Below are 20,613 nucleotides of genomic sequence, written 5' to 3' on the forward strand. Positions count from 1 at the left end.
TTAGCTGGAAGAACAGCAAAAGGAAGGTCATCCAAATGCCACAGTTTTTAACCACAATTTTCCTAAAATATTGAAAGAGCTTTAAGGCACAATGTATTCTGGACAATTATTTTTGCTGTGTTTACTGTCATTGAAACATTTAACGAAGTGGTTATGACCCATCATTAGAACCACGTGAAAAGTTAATCAGGAAAACAGAAAGAAAGTATTAATGTCTACTGAGTATTTGGCTAGTTTCAGAAGAGACTTTTCTCCCTGTCTTCCATCAAAAAGCAAATGAGCGGTTCTTTTAACTTTTTTGCCTGGCATCAATTTATTTGGGAATCAGCTGTTAGACAAATGATTATGTATGTGGAGACAGATGATCTTGTCAAGCTCTTCTTTGAATTTAGCCTGGTTTTGAGTATCCTCACCAGCCTTTCCAGAATACTTGGCAGGAAAAGAGATAATTAGTGTGGCTGTGGATTTCTTACAGGATGATCTAGATGAAAGAGGAAGAGAAAGGAGCTATAGACTTAGTGTGATGCTTACACAATATGACATATTGGATCACCACTTTCTTAAATGTAGAAAATATCCGATGCTCCAGAAGAAACCAATCTTGTACTTTACTGCTTGAAAATACAATTTATTTAACAGCTGTTACCATGGAATCTGAGCACTTTCCTGAAAATAATCAATTTAACCTCATTACAGACAGTCCCAGGAAGAACAGATCTATCTCTACGTGGCTTTTACAGTTAGAACATTATTAATGGTAACACAGCTCTCGCTTAGAAATCCAGAGCTATCACGTCTGCAAAGCAGAAAACTGGCTTGTGTAGGGATTTTCTTTCAGTCCCAGAAGCAAGACAAGCAAGGAGGGATGAATAGATTTATCATAGAATGGCTTGAGTTGGAAGGGACACAAAAAGATCACCTAGTCCAAGCCCTGCCATGAGCAGGGACATCTTCAACCAGATCAGGTTGCTCAGAGCCCCATCCAGCCTGGCCTTGAATGTCTCCACAGAAGGGCCATCTACCACCTCTCTGGGCAGCCTGTGCCAGTGTTTTGCCACCCCCATTGTAAAAAATGTATTCCTTAGATCGAACCTAAATCTCCCCTCTTTTAATTTAAAACCATTACCCCTTGTCTTATCTCAACAGGCCCTGCTAAAAAGCTTGTCCTCATCTTTCTTATAAGCCCCCTCTAAGTACTGAAAGGCCGCAATAAGGTCTACCCAGAGACTTCCTGTTTGTATAATGATTTTTGAAGACTGCAGGACATTTTTTGCTTCAGCTCTTGGCTCAGCCTTTAATACTCCGTGTGTATGATACGGACTCTGAAGTCTTTTTCTGCCTTGCCTGCAAGGAGAGAGCTAAGGCTGAGATGGTGTATGCATAGGGATAATTATGAGATGATGTCGTATTTAAGTAGTAATTTCTTGAATTAATACGAATGATTGATATGATCTTAGGGAAAGCAGTAGCTCTGTTTAGTTAGTAGGGCATCTATTTTTGAGCCTAGGATACCAGAGTATCAAATGAATATTCTAGTATTTTAGATTTGGAAGAAGTATTCTAAATAGCTAAATAGTCTGAACAATAAGCTGTATTTGGAATTGTTTAGCACAAAGTGTGAATAAGTTTCTGCACATTCCTTTTGCTACTTTACTAGAAAGTAAACCATGAATCACAGAATCACAGAATATTAGGGATTGGAAGGGACCTCAAAAGATCATCCAGTCCAATCCCCCTGCCGGAGCAGAAACACCCAGATGAGGTTACAATATTTCACAATATTCCATACAATATTACATATTCGTGTGTCATACTTCCTTCCTAGCAAAGTAATGAAGTATGGTTAAGGTGAAACCCTGGAAACTGAGGAAAGGCTAAGTGACTAATGCAGGAAGGTAGCAAAGCTGTTGGCTGACTCTGACGTGCTTCATAAGCTTTGAACAGGGAGTTCTGACAAGGCTAGAAGTTGACATCATCTGTACTCTTCCTATTTCTTCTTGTCTAGACATTTTGGGATATGTTTAAACACAGAATTTAGCCCCCATAGCACTGATGTTTTCTGTTGGAGAAGGTGGCTGGTGACATTTAAGGCAATGACACTTGCCTGCCTTTTGAAGAACATCAGACTTTCTTATGGCTAAAATATCAAAGGATCTTTCAGCTCAGTAGCTAAACCAGAGAACTGAAGGGGAAACTGTGGTTCTTTGGCTTAAACTAAAGTAGAAATTTAGGAGATACTTTGGGAAATAAAATAAGTATTGTGAGGAAAACTGAAATATTCAACTTTCTCCCCTTCAAAATGTCACGTTTCAGTTTCAGATTAATGAAACCTTTTAATAATGTTTTTTAGCCTGAAACGTTTTTTAAAATAAAGTTGCCATTTTAAAATCAATACATGGAAAGGTTGACTTTCACTTTTTCCATATTTTCCTGCCTGACATTAATTTATAAGTGCAGTTAAATTTCATTTTTGTCCACCAAATATAATTTTTCAGTGAATATACTACTGTCAATAACATTTTGTCCAGTGCTGACTGTGATTCTCTGCTTCCCTAGAACATTGCTACACATGAGTCAGTTCCTGCTTGGACTGAAACTCAATTTCAGAGCTCACTGTCATCTATAACTCCAAAGAGCAATTTCAGCTGAAATCCTAAATTGAATTACAGCTTCATATTGCATTGCTCACTATTTATTAATAATATTGTGCCTACAGCATATCCTGTTCTTTGTTACCACAGAGAGAACAGCACTGGTTCCTCTGTGTGATCCAGAGTGATTTATTTCTCCAAATGTTAGATCCCTGCATGTAGAGAGTCTATGGACATCTGAATTTCCTTTGCACTTAGTACTTTTATCTAGCCAGATAAATGTTTCTCAGAAAAGGGTTCTCAGGACTATAAAATCATGATTTATATACCATAGAAAAATATGCATTATTCTAGTTTCAAATAAATACTAAGTATTATGGGATAAAGTCCCTGTGAACTCAGATGCTAATGAAACCCTTAAGCGTCGGGCATGCAACTTTCAGTCAGAAATGCCAGTCCTAAGTCTCCAACAGACATGAGCAGCCCCAGGTCTGATGCTGACACAGCATAGCTAATTGAGATCTTGCACAGGAAGGGATCTGGGGAAAACAGAGGCACAGCTTGAACAAATCATATTTTCCTCCAAACAGACAGGAGCCCAGGTCCCTTTGGCTGATTCCTTCTGTGATCTTCTGGGAGGACAGTCAGGTATGAAAACCTAAAGTATGTGGGTTTTGTTGTTGTCGTTGTTTTTTTTTTTTTCCTGCAGCTTAACATAGCATTTTTAATAAACAACAAATTCTCTACTGATAATTTCTTGGAACCTCAGGAACAAGTCCTTCGGTTTCAAATGGATGACAGTAAAAGACTGAATGACAACTACTTACAAGGCCAGTATTGTTTGCAGCAATGGGAGTGATGGAGTATTGGAGTGACCTTCTTGTTTGCATGTGGTCTGAGGAGAAGAGGTCACTGCACTGTGTCAAACAAAACATCTCTGTGCTGCTGCAATATCCCAGGCACAAGGCTGTGCTGCACTTATCAACCCCAACCACTAAAGCATCTAAGAGTTTTAGAGTTAGCTTGGACACTTGGATTTATAGAACCATAAAACCAGAATAGTTTGGTTTGGAAGGGACCTTTAAAGGTCATCTAGTCCATAGCCCTTGCAATGAGCAGGGACATCTTCAATGAGAGCAGGTTGCTCAGAGCCCCATCCAGCCTGGCCTTGAATGTTTCCAGGGTTTCAAGGCAGAAGTTGAAGGAAAGCCTGTTATATCTTGGGCACAGTCTTGTCTTAGCATCTTTCAGTTTCCTTACAAGGGAAATACCATCCAGTAAGTCCCAAGGAAGGTCTACAATTTTGTCATCAGATGGCCATCTTGTGCTCCTTCAAGAAAGCCAGGCAATAAACCACAACACTGGGAGACACCACTGCCTGGGGATCCTGTGGTCAGCCATCTGGGTTTGACGTCACATCTGCACTGGGATGCTGAGAGAATTAAGCAGCACTATATAAAGTCAGCTTTCTATGGAATGTGAACCTTCAGTGGCTAAACATGACTTAAGTGCATTGACATCATATCTAGAAGACATTTTTTTTTTTAATGTTTAATTTTCCCAGGTATTAGGAACAGAGTTAGTAGTTGGAGTCAAATATTTCTGTGTACACCTGGGTGTGAGTTGAGCAGAGAGCTAAAGCACCTCCATCTCCCCACACTGCCAGCTGGCACAGCTCCTGCTTTGTGTGTGCTCCATCCAGTGATGCAGAGCAGCCACCCATGGAGGGACACCAAGGTGCCATTAGTGCAGACCCCAGAATCTCACCACCCTGACTCCATGCACACATTTTTTCTGTTGCACAGGAGGTAGGATAGGGCTGCACCAAGCCTGGGCATTTTTTACATTGCTGCTGTTACCTTTTCCTTGTTGAGTGTATATCACAATTTTTGTGCAATAAAACCATGTTAATTAAACTGTGAATGAATAGAAAGGCCCTGAGTCAATATTTGGATTTGGAAAAGACTGGTTAGAACAGCTTAGGAATTAATTCCGCTTTGCTAGAGTGCCTGTTCAACCAGGGAACATTTTAGCAGCAATCAATATGTAATTAAATCCTTATTGATGTTTTACAATTGTTTTGTTTCCCAGCAATTATGGTGATAGAATCAGTTTCCCTTGGTTGTTCCTTCTTCCCAGCTTTACTCCTGATCTTCTGTGAGTCTATTGGCAATTCACCTTACATCTCCCAAGCTGTTATTAATAAATTTGGACCACAAACACACTGAAACAGCTCTATTCCTAACCCACTGTGCTAAGCATGGGATAACAGGGAAATCCAACCTCTGACCTGAATAACCTGATAATAACAGCAGGAACTCTGAGAGTATATAAGCACCAAAAAAAATGCTGAAATCAACAGACAACTCTGAACTAAAATGTCTTTGAAGACCTGAGCTTCTATTAGGAATTTCTAGTTAGATTTTAAGTCCCTCAAAGCTGAGATCGCTTCTCACTCACCATCTGTCCAACCTCAGGGGACACAAATGTCTCATGGGTGCAACTGTATAAATCATTCACACTCACTGCTTAAGCACTTCAAAATTCCCATTTGGCCTTTCCAAAATAATACCCTAAGCACAGAGAGAATGGCTCATATTTTCACTAAAACCTCATCACACAGACCTGGTCAGAGGAGACCATTTCTGCAGAGCCCCTTAGCCATACCCGAGCCGGGTGGCTGCAGGGTGAGAGTCCCCAAATTAGGCTCACGAAGGGGACACCTGTCAGCAAAAGCATTACAGATGCTAACACAGCTGGAAGGGAGAACATGCATTTTTTAAAGGGCAGCAAATCTCACCACTCTGTGCCTGTTCTGCATCTCTCTCTCTGGAGCCCTGGCCTGTGCCCGAGGCGTTGGGGCCGTGCCGGAGGAGGCGGGGGTGGCCGGGTCTCGAGGGCGTGGGCGAGGTCCTGCGTGGGTCCGTGAGCTCCCCGCCGCGGTCCCGCCGCCCGGCTGCACACAGGCTGTCACCCACAAGGTGGTGGTGTAAGCCCGGTTTTCTCCGCAGCGCGCACCCCCATGCCCGGCATGCCTCTAGCTAGGAATCAGCGCCTGAACCTGCTGTTAAGAAAAAACGGGGCGAGGCCGATTGTCAGTGTCAACGGGAAGAAAAATCAAGTGAGCCCTCTGGCCAGCAGAAGGGACATGTGAGTCGATGTCCTTTGATGCCTGGAGCTGGCCCACATCCCCCAAAATCTGAGTGAAGAACCTCTCCCTGATGCTCAAGTCTAGAGATATATCTCCAAGTCATTTTAGTCCAGGTGAGAAACTGGGATATCACTGAAAACAGAAGGAGCTAGAGGATCAGAGATTGAAACCTCCTCTTCATGTTCATCTGGGGGATGCAGATACCCTGATCCCACCTCTGGGCCCTGGACTCCCTAAGACTTTTTGAACTCACTACTCTCACTGCAGTGGTTCCTGCCTATTTCAGCAGTGCAAGGGAGGGACCATTCCTCTTCCAGAAAACTCCACTTTTAAAATCTCCTGCTCTGAACGTAATGGCTTTTGGTAATTAGACATTTAAATGAGTTGCCTTAGGTATGGAGGAGGGAGCAGCAGAGAGCCGTTCATCAAGGCAGACCTAAGCTGCTCCAAGTATTTTAGCCTATTCTTTCTGTATCACTATTCATATCTGGGGCCCCAACTCAGCAGGTGGTAGGTGGGGTCATGGAAGTGGGGGGGTGACTTCCCAAGGAGTCCATTCACCTCTGTGAAGTGACTGTAAAACTAGGAGCAGAAACAGGTCTGCTAAGACCAGGATATCCTATATTCACTGAAAACAAAAAAATATGCCCCAGTTTACTTTTTCCCACAGTCTGACAGTGATGACACATCTGAACTTGCCAGTCTCCCCCACCCCTGCAGCTAGAAGGAAATTGGACACACAGCTTTCAAATTTTACATGCTTCCAGCCCATTTGGCCCTGCCATTCCCTGCTCCTTGGGGAGTTCTCACTGAAGTCATGCAACTAAGTCTGCTTAATCAGGTGCCCTAGGATTTAATTCTCTGTTCTGACCCATATCCTAAAGCCCCATTAGTATCTGGAACTCCTTCCAGACCCATCCTGCTAGCATCGAATGGTGAGTGCTTCACCAGCTTATCCTAATGAAGTTAACGAAGACCAGGCTTTGTAGGGGTGTTCAGACTTGTGAAACACCTACAGAGGGTTCAATGACTCAAAAAAGCCATTAATTTCATGTCTAAGTGCCATCCTACACAGTGTGTTAAAAGGGAAGGGAAATTGCACAGAACGAAATGGAAACAAAAAGAAACATTCCCACTTGTGTTTGAAAAACTGCTGGAGAAGCGAATAGCTTTTAATGTGTAATGAGCATTCACAGCCTTCAGAGAGCTTTGGAAATCCTGACCATAAATTTGATCATCTTTTTCACCCCATTTGGATGCATGGAAAGATTTTCTACATGTACATTTTCAGACCCTTGTTCACTCATAGTTTTCTCTCTGTATCCATTTCAACATCTTCTTCCTAGATTTTGTCAGTCACTGCCACAGAGATTCAGCAAGGCTGTCTTGTAATCACCGCTGGTGTCATCCTGACAGGAGAAAAAGTTAAAAAAAAGTGAGTGTGGAAGTTCTTCTGCACGCTCCAAGTGTTTAATTTGTCAGTCTGTGGAATATGCCCACGCAGGAAAAGGACTTTGGAAAGAGCAAGTCAGACTTCAGCAGTTACGGCCAGCTGACACACCATCAAAAGTGAACAGAGAAATGAGGCTTGTAGCTGCCACCTGAAATAACATTTATCAAGTCCAATTATTTTCTTTGGAGTCTAGACGAGCAATTGATCAGGGCTCTGTCCCACAGAGTGGCACAGATAAAGTCAGCACGAACAAGAGCAACCAACCCTGTGGTGCTCGGTTTTTATGTCCCTGGGTATTTGTGTAGTGTCTCTCCTCTACAAGAAGGGAAAGGGCAGTATAGTTAGCCTTCATGCACGACATTTTTCAAAAAGCCACAAATATGGTCATCTTGATCTAGACAAACACTACAGAGAATTTCACTAGATAAAAATTTTGCTCCCTTTGAATGTTTTGTGATGACAGGTGTAAAGCCAGCTCTGCTTCTCAGAAGGAATGAATATTCCATACAGACCCTTGAAGACTGATCATTAATCAACAAGACAGACACTGACAGTACCAATTAGAAGAAAGGGCCTTCATTACAGAAACAGACTTGCCATGGGGACTGCTAAGGATAGGGTTTCTGTGTCGTTTGCACTGGGGGAGAGGAATGTCCCAGAGTCCTTCGGACAATTGGTAAAATCCAGAATTTCAGCTGTATCAGGACAGGGTCATTCACTCAGACCTGAGACTCAAACCTCAGAAACTACAACAAGCTTTGACAAATTTCAGTTTCTAAACCTATCTCACCACAGTATAGACCAGGCCATCAGCTGAGATAAATCAGCTAAAAACCAACCAAACAAAAGAGTGAACCAAACCAAGAACAACCAAAACCAAATACCACCAAAAAACCCACTCGAACACCACACACCAATCAACAACAAAAAGAAAATTAAAAAAACCCCAGCGCTGTTTTGTCTTATATGCCTCAGACTTGAAGTAGCTAAGAACAGCAGAGAGAGAGGAGAAAATGACATAAGAGTGTGGCAAAGATTTAACAGGGAGGATTAAATACATATAGAGTCATCTAGGAGATCATGAAGTGCAGAAATACAGTCTGGTCCATGAAAAACCTGGAGCAGTCTCTCCTCAAGTTTGGACTTGCCCAAGTCACTTACAGAGCACACAATCTGACTCACCTTTCAGGCATATGTCTCTCAAGGAGATAACCATAAATAGGCCTAATGAAGGAGAGCTATGATCTTAGCAGAAAAGACATTTTTAGTGAAAACAACCATGGAAGAACCCCATGGTGCTGGACAGGATAGGAATTTGCATGATGGCTAAGAACCATCATACGAGGATGCTGCTTACCAGAATCATACTGGAGAGAGTCTTCCCTGCAATATGCTTGAATTCAGCCTTTATGAGATTTAAATCAACTTCACTTCGAGAAACAATCACCCTTATGAGAGTCCCATCATGAGTGCCAGCCCCCTGGAATAACAGATGTATCAGTCTGTGACGTTAGTGGGTGTTCAAGGGATAAGCTTTTGCAAAAAGTGGTCCAGCTCAGGAGGAGAGAGCTTTCAAACATCACCTGGCATGTGTTCTGCAGCACATCTGCTTCTCTTTCTGGAGGGTCAATGCCCACCCCACTCCCAGAAGCCACTGTCAATACCACAAGCCAACCAGGGAAGTGCTATAAGCCTTTACACATGTCAAATGCAAAAGCAAACATGCTACAGAGTTGGAAGTCAGCACTGAATACATATTGTCATTCTGCAGCATCACCCATGAAACTCTTGTCTTCAACCAGCATTGTTTAACCACTCACAGGATATCACACTGATAACAAAAATAATCAGTCATCTCAGCTTTCCACAAAGTTGGGAGAGTTAACATCTTTTACATATCAGTTGGGAGTTCTAGCAGTACAACTTGCAGATGCCTTATGCATCCCCCTTTGGAACTTTTTCATTTTGTACTGCCATTGAGAGAATTGCTTTCTTAAAAGGAAATACTGTGGTCCAGTCCATGAAGTTAACATTATGGGCAAAACTCTATCAAAATCTATCTCCTAGAAAAGTCTCTTCCAAAAGTTTTGTCCGTATTCCAAAAGGTGGGACTGGGTTCCTTGCAAACTGCCAAGTCAGAAAAGCCACATTCTCTTTGTATTGCAAGCTTAAAGGGTACTTTTCTATCCAAGGTGTTTGAAAGGATTTTACTGTTACTCGCAACAATAGCACTAAACTTGCTGGATTTCACCAAAACCTTGGGTCTCCTAATTTGAATTGGTGGAAGTCAGTTTACAGGTCCAGTGTGAAAACAAGTATGTTACAATGAAGAGTCTTACCTTTAAAGCATGGTACAGCCTCTCTGCAAAGTAGCGGTGGACATTCCTGGTGCATTTCACTAGGCATACAAAAAGGCTGAGTAAGAATCAAAGGTAATTCCAGTCTAGGGCAGCAGGTAACAGAGGTTCAACATGCTTTCCATTAATTCAGTGTGCCCCTAGGATCCGTGTTTATGTTACCTAAGAAGTACCCTTTACTTCCTACCAGATACCTTTATAAAGTAGATCCATCCCATAACAGTCAACTGCTGCAGGAGAAAAGACAGCAGACTCAGACAAAAGAAAAGGAAATGTAGCCACTCTTACCAATAGCCAGCATGGCATCCTCGAGTGAACCATGAGTTTCACTCTTGATAGAGTCTTCTATGCTCTTACCAGCCAGTTTCTGGTATTCTTCAAACACTGTTTGAAACACAAAGAACTTCAATTTTTTTACCAAGCAACTGCTCAGACACTTTGATGCAAATATTTACAGGGATTGCTTGTGTTGCAATATGTAAACAGAGATCTCACCGAAACAATGGCCACATTTGCACCAACTGCAGGAGGCGTTAGCCAAGCACAGAAATCAACTACAACAATGGATGGCAAAGTTCAGAAGAACCCAACCCATCCACAGGTCTTAATTCCTGCCTTCATTTAAAAATGCAAGCTCAGTCACTTAATATTTATTTTGAAATGTGACCCTTTGCCACTGTCTTTAACCGCAGAAATGAAGCAGACAACAGAAGGTTAGGCACAACTCTACCATTTGGTCCTGTGTTTGATATCACTAGCTTCAGAAGCAAAAATAATATCCAATTAACCCTAGGAAACTGTGCTGCTTATGGTCTTTAGACTTTTAAATTATGACAGCAGTTTGGGAAAACATATTATTTCAACCACAATTAAAGAAAAAAAAAAAACAAACAAAACAACAGAACACCAAAAACAAAACCACAAATCACCATTTAGAAAAGATGAGCAAAACACAGGTGCAAATTCCAAAATAATTGAAATCCCACAGTAACAAAACCTCAGCAACAGAGAAATTGTTCACCTTATGTACTCTGTGTACTCCAAGGTTCACAATTATGGATATCAATTTTGATTCCTAGCTTTCAGATCAAGAAGGAAAACTAATGCAATAGACATCTTAGTGAAGTTTGCTCAGCATTCAAGATCAGAAACCTAAATGTTAACACTCAGATACTTCAGGGAAAGGCAATTCCACAGAGTAGACAGATGGCTAAAACCTTCTAACTCAGGCCTACTCTCCATATTGAAAAAAAAATTAGCTCTAACAATTACACTCAAGTTTTAAACATAAACAGTTACAGGCTGTGGCAGCACAGAGGAAATTACTTGCTTGGTTATACAGGAGGTTGCAAAGATTGATTACATCCTTATAACTAGTTGAAATTCAGTTCTTAGAGGCAGACACAGCCAAAGACTAAAGATAGCTTTTGGGGGTTTGTTTTCTACGTGATGCTGTGAGATTAAATTTGAAACACAAGGGGGAGCTGGCCTCCAGGCTCTGGAAAACAGTCTCAGAAGACCTCAGCTTGAAAAAACTCAGGCATACCTAGTCATCAGCTAAATTTATCAGTTTAGGTCCAGCTCATTTACACAGTACTTGATATGCTTATACTCAGCCAACATAATAAAAACCAAGGCCTTGGGCTGCCTCAAAAGTCTTGAGATGACAAGGCCAGGTTTCTGCTGCATAGGGCAGTGGGGAGCTGAGGGCTCCCTTAGGTGGAGGTGGGTTAGTGTCTTCTATCCCAGCAGTCTCTGATGTCCTCAGAAGAACCTGGGGCAGAAATGCAGGGTGCACCCTGTCATTCTTCAGCACTGAATAACCAATGACTTTTTGGGCAATTTTTTCCCAGAGGAACCCACATTCAAAGGGTCATGGATCTGTCCACTGCAAGCTCCTACCTGGCTGGAAAGAGACTCTCTCTCTCTTTCTCCCCTTGGGTTTACAAAAGAACCTATAACACCCAGCCATTGCCACTGTATAAGGACTTGTAAATAAGCCACTTGATTTTCAGCAGCACTAAGTCTTCATCAGTTTTCACGAAAGCTGCTGGCACCTTTTCATCACTGGAGTGACCAAGGATTAGCAGACAGACTCAGGTACTTATTTGTGACCACCCATCTCTCCCATCTATAGCCCTGTCTCTTCTTTTTGGCTAGGATGATTTCTCATTGCAGAGGCTTGGGATTGTAGGCTCTGCTCCATACCTTTCAGCAGGTGTGTGGCACTCCTCTTGCACAAGATGGTGATAAACTGTACCTCATCAGTGCCCTTTATCTTCTCCCCAGCAGCATGGAGAGTCTGTAGTTTAACACACAATTGTTAGAAAGATGTTCTCTGTGTGTATGTAGCTGGTAAAGGAACACAGCTTGGCTTAAGGCACTGCTGGGATAAAGAGGTTCAAAGCAACCTAAACCTAGACCTAGACTCTACTGGAATGGTTGGTTATGAAAACCCTAGACCATGTCTTCTAGTCAAATTGGAGCAGCCACTGTTTCCACCCTTTCCATCCCTCCTGCAGCAGCTGGAGCAACCAACAATACTCGTGCTGTTATGGTGCTGTAACACCACACCATATGCATATATTTTCACATGTCACAACCAGATGAGCCCAAGTCCAACTCTCACCACTCTTTGAAACAGCAAAGCAAAATTGAAGACCCCCAAGCTGCTTCCACTTCAAGACCACCCCTTCTCTACTGTGGCTCCAGCCCTCTGCTGATGCACTCTGAAGCTCAAGGCAGGTAGAATGCAGGCGTATCACTGATCACAGGTGTTTGAGAGTACCTCTGCATCTTGGCGAGCCAGTGCTATGTCCACATAGAAATACTCATTGTCCCTCTCACCCTATGAGAAAAAAAAAAAAAAAAAAAGAAAGATAACCACTTTGTCTCATGAAGATTCTTCTAAATATAAGGATCACAATGTATGTTCTGGGCAAAAAAATCAATTATCCTTCTCAGTTACCTATTTCTGCAGAGTACTCAAACAGTAATGTTTCAGACAGCACAAGTGCTAATGTCTACACTGAAAAGCACTGAAATCAGTCACAGGAAGAGGAGTAAAAAAAAATGCTAAGTTATTCTGTTGCTAGGCAGGAAAATTCAGAAAACATGATGGGATAAATTCATCTGAATGCACTCTGCATTGAGGGCACAGACCCTGGAAGAGTAGTGAATCATAGCTGAGTGGCATTGTTTTCTAAGACCCTGGTAGAGTGCAGTGGCTTTATGCACATGGAAAAGTGAGGTACCTCCTTGCAGCAGAGATGATTGCAAGCTCCCAGCTCTCTTACTGCAGCTAAGGGAGGGTTCCCTACTGCAGTCACATTGAAGCTGAAACACATCGAGTTCAAGTGACACTTTTGTCTCTGCGGTTTCTCTGGTGATCATGACTGTATTGCCTCTTCTATTACATGTCTACTCCAAAAAGGAAGAGAAAAATGTGAAGATTTTTATACCCTCATTTCTCTTCTCTAGCATTACCTGAAGAAGGCAAACCAGAATCTGTTCAAAGTAGCCACTTGTATCTGATTTTATGTCTTCCTCCAGATCAGAACCGTATTCTACCAAAGGAGAAGAGAAGGACAAGGGAAGGATTTGTTATTTGGGTCATATAGTCAAGATACTACTAGTTACTCAAGAGCACACAATAGCCTGACACTAGTCAAGAAGGTCGCTAGGGAAAAAAATCTAGGTCTGAGATCAGCTCACACACTCAGTGGTACCCAGGTTGGCATTCACATGTGACTGGGTCATTAGCTCCACTGATATTCAAGGCATTAACAGAGTTAACGTCAGAGATTTAGTTTAAGGACCAAAGGGATATCACATGTTTACAAATACAGATTTGATAAATACTCATCTAGAACATATTTAGTGGGGATAAAAAGCCAAGTGCATAGCTATAGTTTCTTTTGCATTCTGACAAATAGCCTGTGTGCCCAAGCCAAAAAAATTTGTGATTTGTTGACCTTTTCCTGTAGCTGCATAGAGACCTAGAAAGGGATTTTTAAATTCTCTCAGCATAGTCGTGTTTTGTTTGCCAGGCTGAAAGCAGAGTTAGGTTGCACCTTCTTGCTTTTAAAAAGCCCATTTTCCTGCTGACAGTGCTAGTTGATAACACCATTCCTGCTGTGTAATCAGGCCATCCCACATTGGTCTGACCACACAAATCAGAGCCCCAGGCACTTTACCTTCTTTGTATGCCTTAATTATTTCCTTGATCTGTGCTTTTGTTCGGGATGCCAGGATCTCTATGATAACATCTTCACTTGTTCCCACACCCTTTAATAGAAAACATAGTGAAGAAATAAAGGTGGAGAAAGGCGTGGAATGAAATTTATTGCTAGAGATGTATGGTCAAGTGAGGTGTTGGATGGCATCAAAGTGTTAGGCTGCATGCTGAGCTCTGAGATGTGGTCATGATGAAAGCTGGAGACATGAAACACATTTGGTTTGACCATGGTTTCTTTTACTGAGGTGCCTAGTTCATAAAGGATTACTTTATGTAACGCTGCATTTCTGCAATGCATTTCTGGATTTGTATCTTTGATAACAAACAGAGTTAGACGGATGTAGGGAGACCAATGTTTGTCTATTCAGTCCATCTTTGTACCATTTTAAAAGAATTCTCTGCATCTGAAATTTGAAAAGATACTGTATCAATAGCTGAGAATCCAGGCAACCCTAGCCTGGCCCTTGCACCACCACTCCTTGATTTCTTAAAAGCTTCACATCTCAGGCAGAGTGTCAGGGCAGAAGTTTTGTGTGACTGAGCTTCATTCAGGAGAAGCACTGCAAGAAGCAGTGAAGAGATGTTTAACTGAAAAACATGATCTGTATATGTTCATTTTTTGTCAAAGCTGAACTTAGTTTTGCTGTTGCCTTCCCCAGGCTCTGTGAGACATCTATGTATGGAAACTCTCATAAAGCCCTAAATATTAAAGCAGCATTTCCCCCCATAGTAGGCATTAATGATACAACTATTTCTCAAGGGCTACCACTAATAACAAATTCAATCATCTAATAGTCCGGTTATTACCACTTGCATTAGAAGAACAGTTACAGGAAATTAGAACTGTGTCTGCGCTACTACTGAAATATCAGCATGCAATTCACTTACCTTCATGGCATCATGGAGCTCCTTGGCATCATACTTGAATGGGGAGTACATGAGAGCCACAATGAGCCTCTCAAAGTCGCCACTCAGTTCAGACTTCAGGCTTTCAATCAGATCCTGTTAAACATGCATCACACAGTTACATAAAAAACCTTACAGGATCTTTTTACTGCCTGGTGCTGTTTCCATCACTGTGACCTACAGCAATGAAGCTGTGTTGTGTTGATAGCTTATCAGAAGAGGTCCTGGGACTGAAAAAGGCACCCAACTCCAAATAGGATTTGTCTAGGTCCTTCCACATTCCCTACTGTCCCAATACTCACACTTCTCCAAGGTACTAATTAATTCTGCAGCAGAATAGGGAAGATTAAAATCCTCCTCCACCCTGCCTTACTCAGTGAGCAGAACCAGGCAGCTAAGGGCCCTGGATTGAGCAAGGGATGTAGCTTCAGACAGAGATGATTCCCAAAGCCTGCATAGAAACATGCACACAGGACTTTTGCAGAATCAGACGTGCAGTCTGTCTGAAGACAGACTTCAAACTTCCCTTTCACTATAACGCAGGTTTTTTTAGGGTGCGACTCACCCTGTTTTAGTGGGATGTAAGCACGCTATTCATTGTCCCGGGCTTCAACCCCTGCACCGCCCATTTTCCTTCTTTCTTGAGGCCCTTGCATTCCTGTCCCCCTTCCATTTGGAACTCTAGAGTAGGACTGGTGACAGAGTTTTCCAGTGGAAAAGTTTTCCCAAGAAAAGATTTTCTCAAAGATAGCCACAGGAAAACATGGTTGTCAATAAGCTTAGTTTGTTTTCATGTTCAGAATCTCCAAATGAATGTAATTAAAAGCCTTTAAATTGAACTTTCTTTGGCATTTAAAGGGCCCCAAATCAAATTAATATTTTACTGAAAATGCCACTAAGAAAGGTATCAGTTTTTGTTACAGCATTTAAAACAGTAAGAACTTTAAATTAAAATAGTTTAAAAATTATTTCAGGTCAAAAAGCATTATACAAAAAAAAAATTCCAATCTTTGGGGGAAAACAATTTTTTTCCAACCAGAAATTAATTTCACATATTCCCTCCAGGCTTTATAAATAAATATTATTGTACTTATTTGCAGAAGACCTGCATATTGTTAGCCTCATGCTTGCAGGATTAACTGTATACCCATTTACTACACCCTGAATGCAGTGAAACAGTGACCGAATATGGCTCTGTTTTGAAAGAACCTTTCCAAACTGTCCTTTGAATGATATGGCAATCTGTTGACGCTGCATATTGGTTCTCTTGGTTAGGACGTCAATTATAGCTTGTTCATCAGTCCCTGTGGAGAACAACAAGTGCACAGAATAAGTTGACTCACTTTGAATATCGAAACATCCTTCCCTAGTTCACTGCCTTCATGCAGAAGTTTAAGTATGTACTGATAAAACTTTAATTTTTAATTTTCCACTTTAAAAAGGTGATATTTCTGGCTGCAATTTTCTAAAGGAATGGCTTTAAACTTGGCAATCATAAGCAGAAAATAGAATTTACACATGTAGTTGGAGTCAACTCACCAAAACCTTTCATGGCTTTGTACAAAGTTTGAGCATCAGGTACAGGGTCAAAGTTTAAAGCACCTGTCACGGACTTGCCCTCTGCTTCACTCTGAAAGAGGAAGAAAAATATGGGACATTTCACTATTGCTTTTCATCAGTAGAAACACAAAGTGCGAAGCATAACTGACATTGCTGCAACAGATATTAGATACAGTTAGTCTGGCAGAAAAAGCTGAGAAGGCTAGACTTTCCTATTCACCCCTTAAATTCAGTGATTCACATGCCACCATATCATACTGCACTTCCCAGTGATTTAGGGCAGGGTAGTTTTCACGCATTCTGATTTCATGGAATAGTCATGCTCTGAGAAACCATTTTTCTAAGTAGCAGTTTTATTCTGCTGCTGCACTTCTGCACAGCTGGTTTCAAGAAGGAAGCCAAGAGAACACGTGGAAGGAAGAGATCCATCTGGAGGAGTGCAGGTTTGATGTTCTCCCCCAAACCAAGAGCCAACTACACAGGAATCCTCCAGACAGACCCCTAAGGTGCTGCCAGTGCCAGAGGCCCAGGGCAGGAAGACCCACTGAGACTTATTCCCATCACCACAACATAGCAGGGCCATCAACCAAGACCCACGCTTAGAAGCTTCATTGTAACAAGAGCTGTTCGTCAAGGGACTGGCTTGGACATATTGATGCTTCTCAAACAACAAGGTCCTATCAACAGTGGAGTACATGAGTTGTTAGGCACAAAGAGTCATCACTACTTCATTCCAATAATGGACAGAATTTTCTCTTTCTAAGCAGCAGAGAGATTAAAGTTGCCCCAGGAAACTACTGTATTTTCATAAATTTACTTGTAGGAATAATTTTGAACTAATGATATCAATATGACCTGGTGGATTTTTCAATGGGGGTGGCTTCACAGTCAGATAAAAAGTGCCTTCAAATCAGAGCTTACAGATCGCAAGGAATCACTTACAGTTATCCCTCCTGACTTGGAAAATACAGACACACAGTGTCACCCAGAAGCCTCCTGCTATGATGCAAATCCCTTCTGCTCTTATTTCCTGTTTGAAAGAGCCCTCTTTGTCTAGAGTCCTTCCAGGTCACACAAGTCCTCCCTGGAGAAAAAAGCCTCCCCAAAGGAAAAAGCCTTCAAGTTATCCTTGCTAGCTTGTGGAAATTCCCTTCAGGATGTGCATTCCTGTTTTTAATGAGAGGCTGGAAAATTAATGGCTGTGTGCTCAGGAGTGTCTGTCAACAAATGCCAGGTCTGGCTGAGTGCTGTAATGAAGCATCCCCTCACTGTGCTGCACAGATGCTCAGGCTGGCTGAGAGTAAACCAGCTCAGGTGCCCTTGTTGAGTGCTTTACCAGTAGACGCAGTTGGCACATGTTCGCATTCCAGCCCCTTTGCCAGCCGAGCTCTGGGAGCAGTGACAAGCAACCAAAGGCAATGAGGAGTATTGAGAGAGGCAGTATGTTCATCAGCTAGCAAGATCTGGAGAAGCTTGTGTTACAGCCAGCACAGAGACAGACTCCAGTGCTACCACACCTTGCTCCCAGGAGAAAGAGCAGCTGTGAAACAGATGGTATCAACAGGAAACTTCTTAATAGTTGCAGCTTTGAATCCCACTAATAACTGAGCAGCAAGTTTAAGGCTGTGCTGAAACTGTCACTGCAGAAAGAAGAGTGACAGACTAAAGCATTAACATCCCCAATGGCTTGTCATCAGCCTGGAACAGAGTCTGGCTGAGCTCACAGGACCATTGCAAGTGCTCTTTTTCTGGTACCCTGCAAAATCAACCAGCACCATAAAAACTACCCTGGAAAGCATGCTACACTCGTCCATCTGATTTTGCTCTGAAAAATATGGACAATCCTCTCTAGCTGCACTACAGGACCATGAGAAAGAAACACTCTGGATCTGTGCCTGGTGAATCAGTGAAAGAGGGAGTGCAAAGCTGAGCTTTCATTTGACAGCAACAGAAACAAATTAAACAATGGTCTTTTTGGGTACTAATTCCAATAAACATTTACAGCCCATCTTGGCTCAGGTAGCACCCTCATGACGCACTCATACACCTTACTCTCTGTGTACATAATTGTTCCAGTACAGACACAATCACAACAGGTTGCCAGAGAAACCGTGTTGAGTTTGGTCTTGTTTCCCAGGTGAACCGATCCTACAATTACCTAACTGAAACTACTCAAGGCATCTGTATAACTCTTAAGTGATGATGAATAGATGAATAATTGGTATGAAAGCAATGGAATCAGCATACCTTACAGCTGATGCTCTGTAAAGTTTTACCTATAAATGAAGGGGAGGGATATTAAAAGTTTAGGTTTGAAAATATTTTGGTAAGAAAAGAGTGTTTTATTGAAAAGGTGGAATCTGGGAACAGGCAGGGTTACTGGGGACTTTTCAGCTGAAACTTTCTGAAAAAGTTTCACATTTTTTCATTCTTTTTGGTTTTGAACTGCATTTTCTGTGAAGGGTTTAGAAAAATCAAAACAATTTTTACCATCCTTCCTTTGTCCTCTCATCTTTTCATGCCTCTGCTGCCTACAACACTGACAGGTAAGAAATCACTGGAGCTTTCAAGGGCCCTTCTCCTTTTCTCACTCTAAGTTATCAAATGATTCCTAGCTTGGGGGTTAATGGGGAACAGATCAACAGAAAGGAAAAAGAAAGAAATTGACAGCTTCTACAAGCTTTGAAAAAAAAAAAAAAAAAAAAATCCATTTTACTATACTAAGCTTCCAAAATGAAACAGGGAGGCAGAGGGAAATTAGCAGAAAAGAAGATTACAATTTTAATATTACTGGGGAAAAAAAAAAAATCATGATATTTTGAGATCAGAAAATTTCCCTATCTGAAGCCTACTGAAAGTCTTTTTTGCTTGTTTGGTTGGCTGTTTTTCTTTCCCACCCCTTGGTTGCAAAATTGTAACTGACAACTTGAAAAATGATCATCTTCTTGCAAAATGTTTTCTAACTCCTTGATGCTGTATTGCACCTGAGGTGATACACACTGCAGAGCAGCTCTCTTGCACTTTCCAGGTACCTCTGCTGGCATGTGGGAGCAGAGCCCCTTGTCCCCAGCCCAGCCGCCTGCACCAGGGCTGCCAGTGCCCAGGTGGGAGAGGAGCAGCAGCACTGGAGCCTCGGTGCTGGCTCACTCCTAGCATGGGCTGCTGAAACATAAAGGTGTCTTCACAGCAAGAATCAGGGGGACTGGGACAAATCTTTCCACAAGCAAGACAAAAGCACTCCAGAGAAAGCCTGTGCACTACTGGTAGTGGTGCTGGGCAGGGGGTGGGGCTGGGAAAGAAGACTTCTTTACCAGTACTCCTCCATCACACATCTTCAGCCAGTCTCTTCCAGGCTTTGTAGTCTGGAGGTAAGCCTGGCCTTCCACAGAGGCTAATGGGAGAACTGCCATGGATGGCAGCAGAGATCTGCACATCACCAGACCTGCCTCCCATCTGACCTGAGCCATATCCTGGAGGCTGCCCAGTGCATCCCAAGAGTACCACCCTATCCTGCCACATTCCTCTCAAAACCTTGAGAGGTTAAAATAGAACATACACAGCATTTCTGGCTCCTAGCAGACAGACAGAGAGCTTAAATCCACATTGTCACGCAATATTAAAAACCTACCAAAGAAAAAGACATTGTAGTTTGACCACATCTCCCTCTGTAACCACAGACTGCCAGCACAACTGAGGACCCAAATGAGGACAGGCCAGTGCTCTGAACTCACTATCACAAGAGAAGGGAACAGATAAGGAGCCTGCAGAATTCAGCCATGTAACTTGTTCCCTGGCACCATCTCCCCATGCACACAGGCACAAAAACACCCCACTGCACCGCTCTCCACTGAAGGACCGGGGAGAGCCTGCTCTTCTTCTTAAAGCCAGCAATCATGTTGACACCTTCCTTAAACATGGGTTTTGAAGTGCTGAATGCTATCTTATAGTCAGAAAACCAGTAAATAGGTCTTACTGATTTTTAAAGGAAACATTTCATTCCCACACAGTACAAGTTACCTTATTATGGTGCAAAAAAAACAATCAAACAAAAAAAAAAAACCAACACAACAACAAAACAAACCAGGTTGTCTGTCTTCAATATTTTCTCTACTTACCCAGGCCTTCCACCATGCCATTGCAGTCTTAGTAGTGATACCTGGGTCTGTTGATGAAGAAAAACACACATATCACACCTCACAGTTGGGGAATCTGAAACTCAAAGGTGGTGGAGGGACACAAGGAAGAAACAAAAGTTCTTTTCTATAAACTTACCACAAGGAAACTGGAATAACTGTACTCCTCAGGAAGTTTATTCCCTCTGGTAGCTGCAGAACGTAACTGGCCTCTCTGTGCTGGGA

The 20,613-nt window shown here is 42.2% G+C and overlaps 1 protein-coding gene across 2 annotated transcripts; it reads right to left on the reverse strand.

Annotated features, from left to right (window-relative positions):
* Positions 1–6,878: 6,878 nt before the first annotated feature.
* ANXA8L1 (annexin A8 like 1) lies at positions 6,879–20,613 on the reverse strand. Of its 2 annotated transcripts, XM_065067348.1 has the most exons (13): positions 20,528–20,613; positions 20,371–20,417; positions 16,235–16,325; positions 15,905–15,999; positions 14,678–14,791; positions 13,749–13,839; positions 13,039–13,118; positions 12,341–12,400; positions 11,761–11,854; positions 9,841–9,936; positions 9,535–9,593; positions 8,553–8,675; positions 6,879–7,151 (listed from the first exon to the last, which is right to left on the reverse strand). In XM_065067348.1, exons 2-13 carry the CDS (start codon positions 20,389–20,391, stop codon positions 7,095–7,097), a joined length of 981 nt encoding a protein of 326 aa, XP_064923420.1. In that variant the 5' UTR covers positions 20,392–20,417; positions 20,528–20,613; the 3' UTR covers positions 6,879–7,094. The 2 variants fall into 2 exon arrangements, with proteins under 2 accessions (XP_064923420.1, XP_064923421.1); XM_065067349.1 differs by lacking the exons at positions 20,371–20,417; positions 20,528–20,613 and adding an exon at positions 19,884–19,949.

The sequence above is a fragment of the Columba livia genome, chromosome 6, assembly GCF_036013475.1.
Source record: "Columba livia isolate bColLiv1 breed racing homer chromosome 6, bColLiv1.pat.W.v2, whole genome shotgun sequence".
Lineage (NCBI taxonomy): Eukaryota > Metazoa > Chordata > Aves > Columbiformes > Columbidae > Columba > Columba livia.

Coding starts and splice junctions, on each gene's coding strand:
- ANXA8L1 (XM_065067348.1), bottom strand. CDS start 20,391: ATGGCATGGTGGAAGGCCTGG. Junction 16,326..20,370: donor TGGCATGGTGGAAGGCCTGG/GTAAGTAGAGAA, acceptor TTCCTCTTTCAG/AGTGAAGCAGAGGGCAAGTC. Junction 7,152..8,552: donor CTCTCTCCAGTATGATTCTG/GTAAGCAGCATC, acceptor TTCTCCTGTCAG/GATGACACCAGCGGTGATTA.